The sequence below is a fragment of the Megalops cyprinoides genome, chromosome 1 (genome assembly GCF_013368585.1).
Source record: "Megalops cyprinoides isolate fMegCyp1 chromosome 1, fMegCyp1.pri, whole genome shotgun sequence".
Classification (NCBI taxonomy): Eukaryota; Metazoa; Chordata; class Actinopteri; order Elopiformes; family Megalopidae; genus Megalops; species Megalops cyprinoides.
The window spans coordinates 18,439,830-18,455,729 of record NC_050583.1 but is presented as its reverse complement, the minus strand read 5'-3'; the positions used below and the strand labels follow the sequence as shown (position 1 = coordinate 18,455,729).

Genomic DNA, 15,900 nt, shown 5'->3' with positions numbered 1-15,900 from the left:
CTGGAACATGCTCAGTTTCATTTGACACTCTGTTTTATCATACAAGGAGTAACTATGCAGCCAGTCAGCTTGCACTCAGTTTTTTTCCATACTCTTTCATTTTGCATCACCAGCTAATCCTGCTAAATAGAAATATATACATATATATGTATATATGTTTGCAAACGTTTCATGCGGCATTAGGATCCACCATTGACTATAAATGTAGGATATACTGAATTCTTTCGCCCACCCACCCCCCGCCCAGCATAGTATCTAAGAATGCACAAAAGGTAAACTGGCACAGATAATGAGCAACTTGTGGCAGATTTTAAAAATATTTTCTTAGCCATCAAAACCCATACACTGACATTGTCAAGCAATATTAACTGGCATTCCAAAGACGACAAAAATGGAAAAGGGATTTCGATTGAATTTAGATTGTATTTAGATACCCAGGGATGTGAGGTGAGGTTTTGAAGTGCCTCACCTGGCCCTGTTCATTCTCTATCTCTTCTTGACCCCTACACTCTCTCCACCGTACCCAGTGTAAAACCGAGCCATGTCGATTTTACCGCTCATTATCATCATGTAATTGGAAAGATTTCAAATGTCTGACATGCTTGACACTCATCAGGATGTTTTTATTATTGTTGATAAAGTAATAATGGTCATTTAAAAGTGGGGACAAAGTTTAAGTTCCTGCAACTACATAATGCAACAGCTGTAATCACAACGCTCACATTATCTGTCTGTCTGACCAAGATGAAAAAATGAACAGTGAATGTCTTTAAATTCGTGCTTTGCTGTGCTGTGCTACACAGAAATGTTTGTACAGTCTGTTCACATTAGTCTCTGTGCTATTTTGCCAGTACACTCTGTCCTGTTCAGAATCTGAAGACAAACTGATACTAAATACAGAGCAACAAAAACAAGTTTATTTTACGTCAACACTAGTGAACTGATTCCCCGTTCCTCATACCTCAAGTGAATTGATTCCTTATTCATCAAAGTTCACCAAACGCCTTTAAGGTTAATTTAAACATGCTCCTATTTTCTCATGTGTAATTTGCTGTGTGTAAACCTTCCATGTCCTGCTATAGTTGTGAGTGTATATTGATATGTCAGTACACATACAAAAAATACAGCTAGAGTATATTGTTAAAACCATCGAGTAAGTAGGAGAGAGAGAGGCAGATTTCTTGCCCTGTGTATCAAAAGCTTCCATGAGGCAGAAGAGTAATGCAGACCTGAGAGGCGTCATCTCTTTCAGTGATTGTACGGGTTCTGGGTAGATACAGGTAGCATGAAAGTATCCAAACAGAACTGCCAGGTTGATACGGTTGATAAGGTAAATATGGCAGATTCTGACACTCTTGCCGAGTTGAACTTTAGAGATTCTATCTGTGGATTCTGTGTATATATTCATGAGCTGTTTGAACTGTTTCATTAATTCTGCTTTTCTGAATTATTCCATTCCTTTGAGGGGATATTTATAGTACAGCGGAAATAATGCAGACCACTGCCAACACGTCTGATGTTGTGTTGCCAGGACAACCAGATTTAAGCCACATATGGAACATCAACTTATCCAGTTGAATTTTTCTTTTGATGATGATGAAGAATAAACTAAATGAGTGAAAGAAGAAACTAACTGACATTCTGGCTTTCAAGTATAGGTTTATGTTTGAAATCTAGAGAGACACAAAACGGAAAGACACACAACACTGAATGCAAAGTTTCTTGGCGAATATCTGGGGTTTGTTGAATCAGACCGCTCACATGCTGCACTGTATTTCGATGTCAGAGAAGCAGCCATTCAGGACTGGTCTGATTCAGCCTACTCCTGCCAAAGTTTGTGTGGAGGACAGAGGCACTACCAGATCATCTGTGTAAGAAGAACTGGAATATGGTTTGTGATTTGGGGGAGTAGTTACTAGAGCATGTAGGGCCTGTACGTTTTGGGGATTGATGACAAAAGTACAAACTGTGAGCTTGGGGATTGATGATTGAAGCACACCCTCTGACTTTGGGGACTGATTATCGGAGCAGCCTATGAGTTTGGGGTCTGATGACTGGAGCACAACCTGTGCGTTTAAGGATTGATTGCTGGAGCACCCCCTCCAAGAGTGTGAGGATTGATAATTGGAGTGGCCTGTGAGACTGGGGATTGATTACTGAAGTACAGCCTGAGAGCATGCCCTGTGAGTGTAGAGGTGTATGATTGGGGACATTAGGGCCGGAGAGCTTGTGTTGCAGATTGGATCATGGAGGCTGATTTGTCTGAAGGGGGAGGTGGAGTTAAAGCGGGACGAGCAGGGCCCGTCACTCGGGCTGCTGGGGGCTGGAGTGCCAGGGGGAGAGGCTGGAGAGCCGAAAGCCAGACTCTCTCTGGGCGGGATCGGGCAGGGTGAGCGTCTCTGGGGCGGACTTCTTGCGGGGCCGGTCTTTGGGCACGGAGAGGAACTCAGGCGCCTCTGTGGAGAGCGGGGTGGAGGGGGCGCTGGAAGGGCCGCTGCGGGCGCAGGACGGCAGGGGGGTCTCGCTGATGGAGATCGCCGGGGGGAAAATCCCAATCTTCTTATTGGTGGCTTCTTGAGTGGCCCGCTCGAATTCTCTCACCTCATCCATCGTCATGTCTTTCAGGGAGAAATAAACAGGATGGGGGGCGCAGGAGGGGGAAGGGAGAGATAACGTTAGGACCACAATTCACTGTTTTCTTTTTCTATTGATATTGAGCTGTTAGTTTGCATGTTTTAATATGTAAATACCCATCACCAGGTTGTAGAATAACATCATCCCCTGATTAATATCATCCCTGTGTAGTCGTTCAAATCAAAACTTAACATTACATACTGTAAGATCCAACCATCCCACCATCTACGTTGTATTTAGATACATTGCAACTATACCAGAGAGGGCAGGGATGGAAAAAACTGCTAACACAGTTCTAATCCCCATCAATATGGGTTCTGCTATGTCACTGACTTCTCACCTGTGTCACGGCTGTGCAGTACTGAGTTTTCCCTGGGGGCATGAACACTGGTGATGACTATACTTCTGAACAGTTAAAGTGTGAGGGTGGGGTGGGGGTGGGGGGGGGGGGTGGGAGTAGGGGTGAGTCAACATACATTGAAATACAAACAAAAAGAAAACACATACACTTGCTTTGTCATGGATCTCTATTTCATCCAGTGAAGATGAATTTGTGGAATGTTCTTGCTGGTCATGGCAAACTTTAATGTTGGTTTTTTCATGCATTTGTTTCTCGTATTCCCGCACGTCATCCAAAGTCATATCTGCAAAAAGTTCAAGACGTTGGCACTTCCCGTTAGGACACTCGAGATTTAGGTGGAAGGGGAGGGGGACACCAAAGGTGGGTAGGAATTCGGTGGTGGTTAGTGGTTGCCAGAGGTTATGCAGGCAAGAGGAGGAAGGGCCGAAGCTAGCTTTCCCACAACGTTGGAAAATTTGTGTGAGCCCGTGAAAGCTAGTCTGGCCAGAGCTGGGCAGAAGAAGAAAAAGGCAGGCGGGAAAGAGGGGGTTTGAGGAAAGTAAATGACAGGACAGTGCATGATCCGCATCCTGCAGGGTGAGGTCTGAGGAAAGGCAGGGAAACATCACCACTCAACATCAGGGAAGTCACTTCTGGGGAGAGCGGATCTTCAAAAATGCAGGGGGGATTTTGGAAGATCGTCCGGTTTGTGGTGATGGAGAGGGGGGCGACTGTTTTTTGGGTTAAAACAGAGGACAGAAGCGTTTGCATTCCATCGTGCGGCTTAAATGGTTGTTACATACTTACCTTTCAGAGACAGAAGAAAATAAAGCCAAGGATTGTTAGTGAGGGACGTGAGCCCAGTCTAAGCGCTGCGCTTACAGTCTTAAGGAGTTAAGACTGTGCATTGCATCTAAGGCATGCTGTGTATGCTGCATGCCTCCTTTTAGCTTCTGTTCAATCGCCTCGTCCTTTCTTTCAGCCATAACAACTATAGCTGCTGCTCACTTTTGGAGCGAGAACAGCAAATGAGCTGCTTTTATCGCTGTGAGGGGTATGTATCTGACATGCTTTTAAGCCACCAATAAAGCCATTGATCTTGATGTGTCTTATTATATTCCAGAATCCATAAAAAATAACAGCAGTCCAGGGGGGCTGCTACTTCTATGTAGACTCTACCAGGGGGCACAGTGTCGTTGTGCGGGTGGGGATGTAGGAATGGGGTGGGGTCTCTTTCCGTTATCAACAATATGTAATAGCAGGGAAACGAGAGGACGGGCAGTAATGATTCCAGAGGTGCAGAGGGTCATGCGCTCAGTCAGCTAACATGTCCGCTCACACAGTGTGGCTGTGTTATGGAACGGGAGTGTGCCTGTGGGCAATGTGCAGAGCCGGCGGACGGCAGGCGGAGCAGCGGCCGGTGGGGTGTGGGGATTGATTTAAGATGCTTGCTTGCGCAGCGAGGGTGTGGTCTGGGGGGTTGATATTGGCACCGTGCCCCCCCCCCCCCCCCCCAGGCCACTGCCACCACTTACTGGGAATCTGGCCTTATTGATTGCGCCCCACGGTGGGTGCGACAGCACTTAGAGAGGGCAAGGGATACAGATCTGCAGAGTTAAGCGGGGAACTCTGGAGGAACGCCGGTGTGACGGGGAAAGATACGACCCTCTGCAAGGGTGGATTCTAATCGCCTCCACATTCACGCACACACACGCGCGCACGCACACACACACACACACACACACACACACACACACACACAAGCTCCCGCATTCCCTCGCCAGCTCACGATTTGTTTTTATCTCACTGTGCCCCAAGGACAAGCCCTTTCATGTGTGGGAGAACACCCCGGCACATTTTATAATACGACACATTTAACTGCATCAACAACACGGCATGATTCACTTACAAATTAGGATTCATTTTATTCATTAAACACAAATTGCAAATTTGACCTGACAGCAGTGGTGGGTGATAACAGTACTGCTCTTTGATATCCCCGCTTTATCTCAAAAGCAACTTCACTGCCAAAAGTGGGATAAAGAAGCGGACTGGCGTATTGATCTTTATGCGAGAGCGCCGTTCGGGCACGTGCGGACAGATCCATTTTATGTGCCAGGGTTATTATGGCTTCAGAGGCTTTGTTAGTAAAAGCAAATCAATCACACGGTGCAGTGGCGGTTGAATCTGGTCACATTAAGACAAAAATGATGCATCACTCTCTATTAACAATAAATCACATTCCCACTGATAAAAATAAAAGAGCAATCTGCTAACAGAGGGTGGTTATTGCTTGTAAATGCTCTAATGTGCTCTTTTTTTTCATGGCTGCCTGGTTTAGCGGTAGGGCTACAGCTATTGTGAAAACTACTCTCTGTTCCTTTGACAAAAATTCCATTTTGTCTGCTGCTGCTCTCCTCTTAAATCGATCCCAGCAACAGTTCGAAACTGTGATGGCAATTAAATGCTCTATTGGCACAAGCCAGAAAACCAAAACCTAGAAAATCTTCATGTTTTTTTTTTTTTTGCACATGGAAGTGATATTTATCTTGATGGATGATCTTGTGGGAGCAGCTTATGAATACTGAGCCGGAGGAATCACAGTAAATACCAGCTGCAATTTATTGCCTGTTCCATCACTCCATATTCCTCATCTTACTCTTTTCTGTCAGCTGGGACTCGGTGTGATATTGCGTTTTGATTAAAAGGAGCGCTGGTAATATTCTATTACACATGACTGGCAGGCCGTTCTGCCTGCATTGAACCTTCGCCAGTTTATAAGGAGAGATAAATACGAGATCAAATTACCTGATATCGGAGTTCCTTTACTCGGTGAACTACACCGGGCCGTCAGCAAAAAAGGTCATGTTTGATCAGATGGCTCACAGTGACAGCGGAAGTGACAGACACCTCACAATTCCCTGACAAGGTGCATACCTTGCATCGAGGAACAGAGAGGAAATGAATACCCGAGGCCCCTTTGATCTGGACTGTGGAACGGACTACACGCTAATCCTGACTACACCGAACGGGTTGTGTTAGTGTGGCGAAGTGAGGAGGCTGTGAGAGGGTGACGGCGGACGCCTGGACCTACCGATCCACTCATCTACCCAGGCGAAGGCTTGTCTGTGTCCTAGGAGCAGGACGTCCCGCACAACCTGGGGAAGGAGACGTCGGCTGTCAGCCTCGCATTTAATAATGACAATAGTGCAGTCAACATTCTGCAGTACCGGTGAGACACTACAGATTACATTACATTACATTATATTATTGGCATTTAGCAGACACTCTTACCCAGAGCGACTTACATAGGTTAAAGTTTTTGACAATGTCATCCATTTATACAGCTGGATGTTTTGCTGAGGCAATTGTGGGTTAAGTGCCTCGCCCAAAGGTTACAACAGCAGTGCCCCAGCTGGGAATCGAACCAGCAACCTTTCGGTTATGAGTCCTTAACCACTATGCTACACTGCTGCCCCCACTACAGATTTCCTTATGATTATTTTCCATCTCTGAATACATAACACATAATTATCCTTATATGAAGTGACTAACATAGTATATATTTGTGCATGTTGCCCATTTACACAGCTGGATATTTACTGCAGCAATTCAAACTAACCACTTTGTTGAAGGGCACAACAGCACTTCCTAATTTGGGCGCCCAAGCTGCAACTTATAAGTCCAAGTCTTCAACTGCCATATCACACTGCCACCCTGATGGCACTGTGTGAAAGCTTTCGGGGCGAGATGTGATGGCTGTGGAAGAGGCCCTTGGCCAAGGGAGATGATGACTGGGGGTAACCGGCAAGTGAACGACTCTCTGACCTTGTGCACAAACTGCTCCACGCGCGTCTGCAGGCCCCACACCTCGAACTTGACAGTCACCAGCTTGTAGGAGCACATGATGGGGTCCTGTGTGTCCCTCCAGCCCTCCTGGAGCAGGCCCCGTGACGTCTTCTCCGACTTGAAGTACCGCAGATCCTGCAAAGAATCGTGGGAATGCACAGGAGAGAGGGAGGGGGGCTCCTTTGAGATCTACTGGCGCCACCAAGCCACCTTTAAAACAACATTATGACAGCGTGGGGGTAGGGCATTTAGGGTCAAACTGAACAACATATATTGATCACTGGGCAAGAGCACAGGGGGAAGCCACTCTACATCAACATTAAATAATTATACTACACATTCTCTTATAATCTAATTATACTGACCAGCACATTTTGAAGGTTAAATGCCACCTGCAAATAAGCCATGTGCAAATGCATCATATTTTACTGCCATTTTGGCCCCTAAACCACTTCAGCGTTTGCTGTGATTGGTATTGAGTGCTGTGACTGAGAGGGGTAATTGGAAGAGCACAGCCGTGCGAATAATATCTCTTCCCCTCTTGCATGCCCAGAGGGCGCCCCGATATCTGTGCATCTCATTATGTTTTCGGTGTTCAATAAAAGAGCAACCGGGAAAAAAAAAACTAATCAAGAATGTCTTGAACGCTTCAGTGCCTCTTTTTTGCCTGGATGCATCGGGGCATAGCGTACGTGCATTACAAGCATCAACAGCAACAACAGAAGACATTAAACCGAAGAAATGCGTTCTGGCGTGGCCATCATTGGGGAAGTATCAGACAATGGCGCGCCATCTTCCTACAGACAGAGAGCCCCCGGGCCAGGAAAAGCAAATCGCAATTTGGACTGAAGATAAACAAGCCGGGGAGAGAGGAAGAGGAAGAGGGAGGGAGGGGGGACAGGAGGAGAGGAGAGGTAGTCGTGCGCCGTGAGGACACTGCGCCAGGGAGCGCGAGCAGGTATATTAATTACTCTGTCATATTTAATTGGGCCGATAGCGTCACGCTGTCACACTGTCACGCTGAACTGAGCCCCTCTAATGGGCAGACCCTGGGTGCGCAGAGAACGGCAGGCTGGGTTGGACAGGAGGCGCGCAGGCTGCGCCAGTCTGACCAGTACCAGGAAACAACGCAGGCGGGGGGAGGAGGGGTGCTCTTCCACTACTTGGGGTCGCTGTGTCCGTCCCCCAGATGCGCTAGCCTACATAGCTAGCTGCGCAAGTAACACAGCCGCAGCTGCAAAGAGCAGCAAAACGCCTGCATTAAAAATGCGAATGACGTGTTTGAAATTGGAGGGTGTTACATAGTAAATCTATCATTTTATTCATGAGGACAGAAAGCAAGGGCAGAAATTGGTAGGCTGTGTTAATGCTTCCCTGCAGAGCTCTTCACACCCCTCAGACGCATTCTCTCCAAAAGACCCTCCCTCTTCCACCGGTTCCGCCCCTGTACCTCGGACTCCTTGTAGTATCGCTCGGGAATCTCGTCGTAGGCGATGTCGACGAAGCACACCTCCCGCTCCATGTCCTTGGCCTCGTTGTCAAAGATCTGAAGAACGAAAAAGGAAAAGTTTAGGGTAGAGGGCCAAAGTTGGTGTCTGTGGATGAAGAGAACAGTGTGACGAAGCACAATCAAACACGATACAGTGTCACTCTCGTGTGATTCCTAGACGGTGATAACAACACCATCATGATCTCCCTGGCTGGTATATAACACTAGTAAGGCATACAGAGTCTGTTCGAGAGATAATCCCTTCCATAGAATTATCACCCACAATATGAGCTATGCTACGTCCCAAAATCTTCCTCCCTCAGCCTAGCTCTGGATTTGTCAGATGTTTTCTGCCATGAACTCAGATATAGTCTAACTCTCAGCGTCTCTCACTGTCGGTAGGTAACCAGGTGACAGAGGCGGGGTGCAAAGCATTCTGGGAATTGCCTGCCTGTACAACATGGGCCAACGCCGCACTGACACTGTTTGGCGACTGTGAAGTTTGCAGGATACAAACAATGAACATGAAACAAAACATAGAGCCCTTGATATATCACGACCGTCCTTGCGTTACGTATGCGGTCTTTATTGTGGTGTTAATGCTCACGGCCACCATCGTGCATCCTCATTATTACACAAGAGGGTCACGCTGCGAAATTACAGACAAAGAGGGAAAACATCTCTGATACCTCCTTTGTTTTGTTTCTAAAAAGCCATACCCTACTGCGATAAAGACCAACTCATTTTTCCTTTCCTGCCGGCTCGCTTACAGCAGCTAAAGCAGAGGGGAGAGGTGCGCACTTGATCTCGCTGAAGCCTCAGCAAAACACCTTGAGGCAAGGGTGAATTTCAATGCTGCGGCTCCACTCCTGAATGAAATCAGGCGGCTCCCGCCACAAGGCCAGTGGAAGTACTGCGCACGCACGAGCAGGCGATCCCTTTCCCAGCCACTAGGGGGACCTCTGGTTTTGTGCAGCGCGGTTGGGTAATGTGTAAACTCGGTAACCCCTCTGCACTGCTGTCCCCCTGCTCTTGGTTTGCTCGCTGCCTCCTGCAGCTGCGGGGCAGGCTGGGACATTGTACGTGACGGCGTGAGCGGCCCACTGCATCAAAAGGTGCTGGCGCCGGAGAGCCTCCCAGGTGAAAGACCTGCATCGCTCTGAGGTCAGTGTGTACCTCGGAGGATGTCAGGGTCTGATGTCAGGCGCTTAAGTCCTATCAGAGCCCCTTTACATTGTAATGGCAGCTGCTTTTCTCCATAAATTATTTGTAAGTTGTGTTCAGCTGTAGCAATACACATACACACACACGCACACACACACACACGCACACACACACACACACACACATACATACTGTATATATACAGAGAGATAGAGAGAGAGAGGGAGGAGGGAGAGAGAAAAAGCAGGGTGAACTATAGAACTATAGAAAGAGATAGTATTTAAAGCTTAATAATAATCAAGACCTGCATGTCAAGGGATTTTCTGCAGCTCAGGGGGGAAAACCCATAATTAGTCGAATGTGTGCAGAAGAAAAGATCTGACTGCCACATAATTATTTTTCTAAAAGGGGGTAGGGTAGGTGAGGCTCAGAAGACTGAGCTTTCAAGAGAGTCCAGGTGCAGGCTGAAACAACGCAGCACTCCGCACGCACTCAATCTGAAGAACAGAGCACAGGGTCGCCTCGTCAGCACAGCGGAGGAAAACTCGCTGAATATTTCAACGACTCCTACAGTACAAGCTGCTATAATTGAAATATGTTGGGGGCTGGTGGTGGTCGTGGTGGTGGTGGTAGTGGTGGTGGCGGGGGGGGGGGGGGGAGAAGGGGGGCATGGAAAGTGAGGGGTGGTGCGAAACTCAGCCAAGTGTCCGCACAGGGTGAAGATAATGCGTTGCATGAAAAAGTAATGAGGAGATAAATTAATTTCATGGAGGGCTATGAGCAGGACTCCCGGGCTCTCCCTCGCCATTCACTCAGCCTTGGATAATGTTACACTCTCGGCCTGAGCCTAGAGTCGGCTGCAGTGTGCTCCTCTGTGATCGATACACAGCCGCCGCAGCTGGGTGAGCCGTCTGCTGCCTCTGTCAGACCAGAAAAGGGGAGCAGAGTCAGGTATCCTCGTACAGCGCTTCACCACTGTAGCTACTGATTAAAGGATTTCACACAGGCAGAGCCTCCTTGAGTGCATGTAAGGAACTGCAAGTGTCAGGAGAGGTTTCGCAGGGGAGGGCGACTGTGCCGTGCCCCCGTGTGACCCACAGCTAGCTGTGGGGTGTGTAGACAGTCCTCTTTCAACGCGCAGTACGAAGCAGACACACCAAATGGAGTCTCATCAAGGCCCGGCTTCAGCGAGAGAGCGAGGCTCAGCTTTCCTTCGGCTGTTTCGAATGTGCACAGCCTCAGGAGACCCGCCTCAGAGTGGCTTCAGCTGGCTAATGGAAACGGACAATGTTCTTGGCGGTTATAAACTCCCTCGCTGTAAACTTCACACAAGCTTTCCCTAGTGACATGAACACATAACACTATGGAAGAAGGCTAGACTTTCCTCCTCCAGCCCTACTCCTCTTCCTTCCTTCCCCATCACTGACAAACAGGCAGCACACCTTCACTGTTACCGTTCAAAAAGCATTCTAGAATGCTGAATGAACAACAACCTGTACACAGGACAGAAGCTTGTTTAACTGCACAGAAAACAGCACCCCAGTGCTGCAAGTTTCGCGATCCTGCTCTTTGTCTTTCCGCTCGGCGATACGGACGTGTCTACGATACTGTTTATTTTAGGCTCAGCAGAGGAGGCAGTGAGCAAAATTTGAGAGGGAACACGCAGTGCTGAGACCCTCCGCGTGTACCGAGCTGACAGCCGCTGCCAGGAGGGGAGGCAGGACGGTGAGGGTAAACACTGAAGACGTGGATCCTTTTTGAGTTAGGACATTTTGCCTGGAATAATGGGCACTTGGCAGACTGCTGAGGGGCATCATTTCATCTCGTCCGGGATTCAAAGTCGGTCAGCCCTCGCCGACGCTCATCCACGCGACCCTCTCCAAGGAGCTCCATCCAGGCCAGATGCGAGGTCTTAAAAAATGGAATGACACTCAATGCCTCAGAGGCCGTTTCAGAGAGTCTGCCTCTTGTTAGATTTGGAAATTGACCAGTCCCCCACTGCGTGCTCATACCTGAGTGTTGCCGCATGCCAAGTCTTGAGAGTAATGGCGAAATGAATCCAGGGAGAAAAGGGCAAGCCAAGTTGAAATATGCACTTTAATAAGCAGCCATTTTTGGAGGACGGAATGATGTGCCCACACGGACAACCTGAATGAATTAAAGCCCTACTCTTTATTGTCCACACCACTCTATTTGCCACCTCTCCCAGGGTGAAAGTGAGGGAAGATTTCTAAAGGGAAAAAATAGAGTGAGAGAGACAGAGATGGAGGAGGATGGGAAAATAAGTGAAAATAGAACGGTATCAACAAATGACTGAGAATTCAGTCCGATCTTGCCATGAAAAAAGCTTAAAAGGAGTGCAGGGCACCAGAGGAACACACATTATGCATACTGAAAAGGGTCCGAGAGCGGGAAAAGACAAAGCATTTTAACTCCAGCCTGCGACGCAGCGCAGCATTCTAATGGCCCCCTTCACACACGCTGAAGGAGCTGGCTAGCACCTCTTTTTTCCCTAATTCTGACAGTGAAAAGAAGTGCTGGTGAAAAGCGATGCAAGTCATCAAGCTCATTTAGAAATTCTAACATGTCCTCCCGCACCACACACACCCACGCACACCCACGCACATGCACACATAGATACACATACTGTACATGCACACACAAATACATGCATGTGTGCATATATACACAGGCACACACACACACACACCCACGCACACATACATGCATGCACACATGCGTACACACACACACACGTGCACACACACACACACGTGTACACACACATGCAAACACACATCCTGCTGTTCTCAGCAAAGGCTTGAGGGATCTGACGTCACAAACACAGGAAAAATACAGCTGACAAATGGCTTTCATTCAGGTCATGTATCACGATTCAACCTGCATCAACAGCAGCTAACTATAACTGCTAAGTCGCAACCATGGCAACCGCCACAGCTCGACGACCTGATGTGGAGACCCTCACCCTCATTGAACTTTGAGCATGGGATGAAATCCAGAGGGACAACTAACAGGGTTGTGTCAGCAAGAGTCACAAGCTAAAGTTCAATCACACACCGATACATATATAAACGAATACTGCTGCTAAAATGGCATGTGTACTCTCTGAGGAATTTTCCACTGTGTATTTCAGGGAAACGTTTTTATTTGTTTCAGTTTTGTTTGTAAGTGTTTAGGATTTTTTGCATATTTTAACAGTTGGAGTTTCTACTTTTTCTTTGAATACTTGTAAAACTTAACAAAGAGATTCAAAACAGATACTAGGCCACTAACTGAATGGAACTTATGAAAACTCCCATGGAGTTTTGCTGGGAAGCTCTGAAAACAGTAGGAAGGACTTGGCCTGGATCAAGAGATCAAATGTGATTTAGTGTCTTCAGTGTGCTGACAGCTACCGGGAAGCACTGAGCTAAAAGTAGCTTTGGAGCTAAAACTAAAGTATGATGGCTTCATTTATTTAGAAATGCTGTTAATTCCTGACATGATTGATAGTTTCATTGTTATTACTGGATCATATATATCCCTCTATTCTGCTTAGGGGATTTCCGCCCAAGCCTCTGCACCTGTTTCAGATGTCTTTAGCACCCTGACGGAGGCCAGGAGAAGGGTGGTGGTGTTGGTTAGGGCACATTCACAAAAAATACAGGATAAAAGTCAGTTTTAAAAATGTGCACAAAAGCACAGACACACTCACACACACCTCTCCAAATATGCACACACACACACACACACACACACACACATACCCACGCTCACATATGTAAGTGTATGACATATACTCACATTGTCATTGCAGCCTTTGTTGTCTTCATATTTTGTTTCTATATGAATGGAGAACTTTGGCAAGAAGGAGCACTGAAAATAAACAAAACAGTTTTTGTTAACAGTCGGATACGTTGAAAATAAAATAAGCACTTCAATTATCGCTGTTCATTTCATTGATTTAATAAACCAGTCCCTCTTTCCCACTTTGTCTTCCCTCCCATCCCTTTCCCTCCCGCCATTTGTCAGAAAGCATTAGATAGTGAAAGAAAAACAACGGCACATGAAAATTAAAGAGGAAGACCGGGATAAATCACGCTGGATTCTGCGGGGCAGCGGAGTGTGACCCTGCAGAGTCAGCGCGTATGACAGAGTGCAGAGACGAGGGGAGGCAGAGCATCTCGCTGCTCCCCGCACTCAATCTGCCTCTGACACTTCCTCCACAGCACCCCTGCCCTTTGGAGGGAACATATTGCCCCCCGAGGTGAGCTATATCACCGATGTCCGATACACACGTGGCACGCCCTCTTAACTACCTCGTCAAACCTCAGCCCGCTTTAAACCCTTTAAGATAAGGCTAGGCCTGTGTTAAAGCGCACGGGTTGCTGGAGACCGTGTGGTGTGGCTGTCCGGTGCTAGTGCTGAATTATAGGCAATTGTTTCACAAGCCCTTCCTTGAGACCAAACAGAACTGTGCAATTCTTTCTGACACTCTGACAGCCAGAGGACGCAGACAGGTGTAACCTGTTAAGATTCTCTGTGGTCTTCTCCAGGCTCAGCCAGGCAGTGTCAAGAGCTCTGTAGCTTCTAACTGGAAGAGCAATCCCTCCAACTCAGTTAGCAGGCTTATGATAGAGATCAGAGGAGCAGCACTCGACCAGGAAGTCTAATGCAGCTCCGGGGGCGAAGGGGAGCTGAGGCAGTTCATGGGCAACGTCTTTATCTTCCCTGTCTTCGGCAATAATTATTATTTCTTCACCTCGTAGACTTAGAACATCTCCCCACAGGTAGCTATTCCCAGGAAGCGGGGCTGGTGATATGAGTTCTTGGCCCCATAACCTAAATCAAAGTCAGAAGCGCTGTCACTACAGGATAGAGTGGGCAGGGAGGGGAAGCAGGAGGGAACCAATCACAACGCAGCACAGAGACAGGAGAGGGCTCACGGCATTAAAGGGTGTGCATCTCTGTAATTCATTTGCATTAATTCTCTCTGGGCCCTGGTGGCTCTCTGTACTTAAGGCTGATTTGTGAGACTGACATGTGGAGAGGAGAGACGTTCCCTGCCCTGTGTACATGTGTGTGCAGGTGTGTGTCTTTGTTTGCACGAGAGAGAGAGAGAGAGAGATTGACGGAGAGCGAAATCATCAATCCATCTTCGGTTTCTTTTCTCTTATTTATGGCATTGTTTTTATGCATCTGAGATGCGTGTGCACAGACATCTACTGTGTTTATCGAAAGTGCAGGGGAATTAAAAGGCAAGCAGAGCTGCTTTTGTTCTTAAATCCGTGATCCTGTAATGGGATTTTCCTTTCATTTCATTCCTTTCAATGCATTCACCAATGTGATTTTTTTGCTCTAAATAAATTCTTAATTGAGAAACAAAAAACCTCCTAATCTCACTCCGTTTAAAATTCATGCAATGACAGTTATGAGGTTAAAGTTAGATGCATACAGGGAGCATCACATACAATCAATGAAACAAAAACCCAAAGGATGAAACTGATTTCAAAAGTGAAAGACCCGCCCAGGTTCAATGAGTTACAGATGTGACTTTAATGTAGAACTCTGGATGGCATTCAAAGTACATCTGCAGGATGGATGTGGATGTTGTGTGCACACACAAATAACATCAGTCAGTGGACTCAGATCTCTTCAAATTGACATTTTTAAATTATTTTCTTTAAGCACAGGGAAGTAAAAAACAGGCCTACGCTGCTACGGCTGCTGCAGCTGAGCCTTGATCCTGGCCTGTTTAGTGTGGAGGGTGGATGTGATTGCGGTGGGGGGGGTCACATGGCCTGATCGGCTGACCGTGGTGGCGGATTGCACCCTGGGAAGAGCCAGCATGGAGCAACTTCCTGCTCGCGATCAAATGCGGCGATGGGGCGAGGAACGCCTCTTTCCCCTTCCGCTGACTCACTCTCCCTCCAGCTACAGGTGGGCCTGTCGCTGTGGTCGTCCTTAAGCACAGTGCCAGAAAAAGCCCGCTGATGAGACACGTGCCTCGTCAGCTGAAAAAAGCCCTTCAGATTTCACAGAAATTTCGCTGCTATTCCTGGCTGTGTTGACCTTTTGCCGTGTTCTTGATGGCAGACCAATTAGAGACGCTCTCCTCCTCCACACGTCGTACATTCAGCTCAAGGGCTGTACTGTTGGGTGACGATGTCCAATGACGATGTCCAATGGCTCCCGGGGGTTCAAGCTTAAAAAGGGACGAGCACGGAGAAACAGCACCGCTCTCGGCTCAGGGATTACTCACCGGTCAACCCATTCCCGCTAATCATCTGTCACAGCCTCTCCTGATGTTGTTTTTGTTTTATTCATTTTCTCTCTGCTGGTCACTGAGTGTCAAAATAAATTAACTTTAGCCCTGGAGATGGCACTAATTCGCGGAACTTGTGGAGGTGAGGGCAAGCCATCA

The 15,900-nt window shown here is 47.4% G+C and overlaps 1 protein-coding gene across 2 annotated transcripts in view; it reads right to left on the bottom strand.

Annotated features, from left to right (window-relative positions):
* Positions 1-289: 289 nt before the first annotated feature.
* The window catches only part of pitpnc1a (phosphatidylinositol transfer protein cytoplasmic 1a), a 70,628-nt gene continuing 55,017 nt past the window's right edge, over positions 290-15,900 (bottom strand). The window contains exons 5-10 of one of the 2 annotated variants that reach the window (XM_036539949.1): positions 13,281-13,352; positions 8,274-8,369; positions 6,803-6,958; positions 6,069-6,132; positions 3,142-3,278; positions 2,550-2,618 (exon numbers count right to left, since the gene is read on the bottom strand). In XM_036539949.1, coding sequence (XP_036395842.1) covers positions 2,613-2,618; positions 3,142-3,278; positions 6,069-6,132; positions 6,803-6,958; positions 8,274-8,369; positions 13,281-13,352 — 531 coding nt within the window. In that variant the 3' untranslated portion in view covers positions 2,550-2,612. Of the gene's footprint in view, positions 2,619-3,141; positions 3,279-6,068; positions 6,133-6,802; positions 6,959-8,273; positions 8,370-13,280; positions 13,353-15,900 lie in introns of both variants that reach the window. The other variant, XM_036539940.1, reaches the window with a different exon arrangement.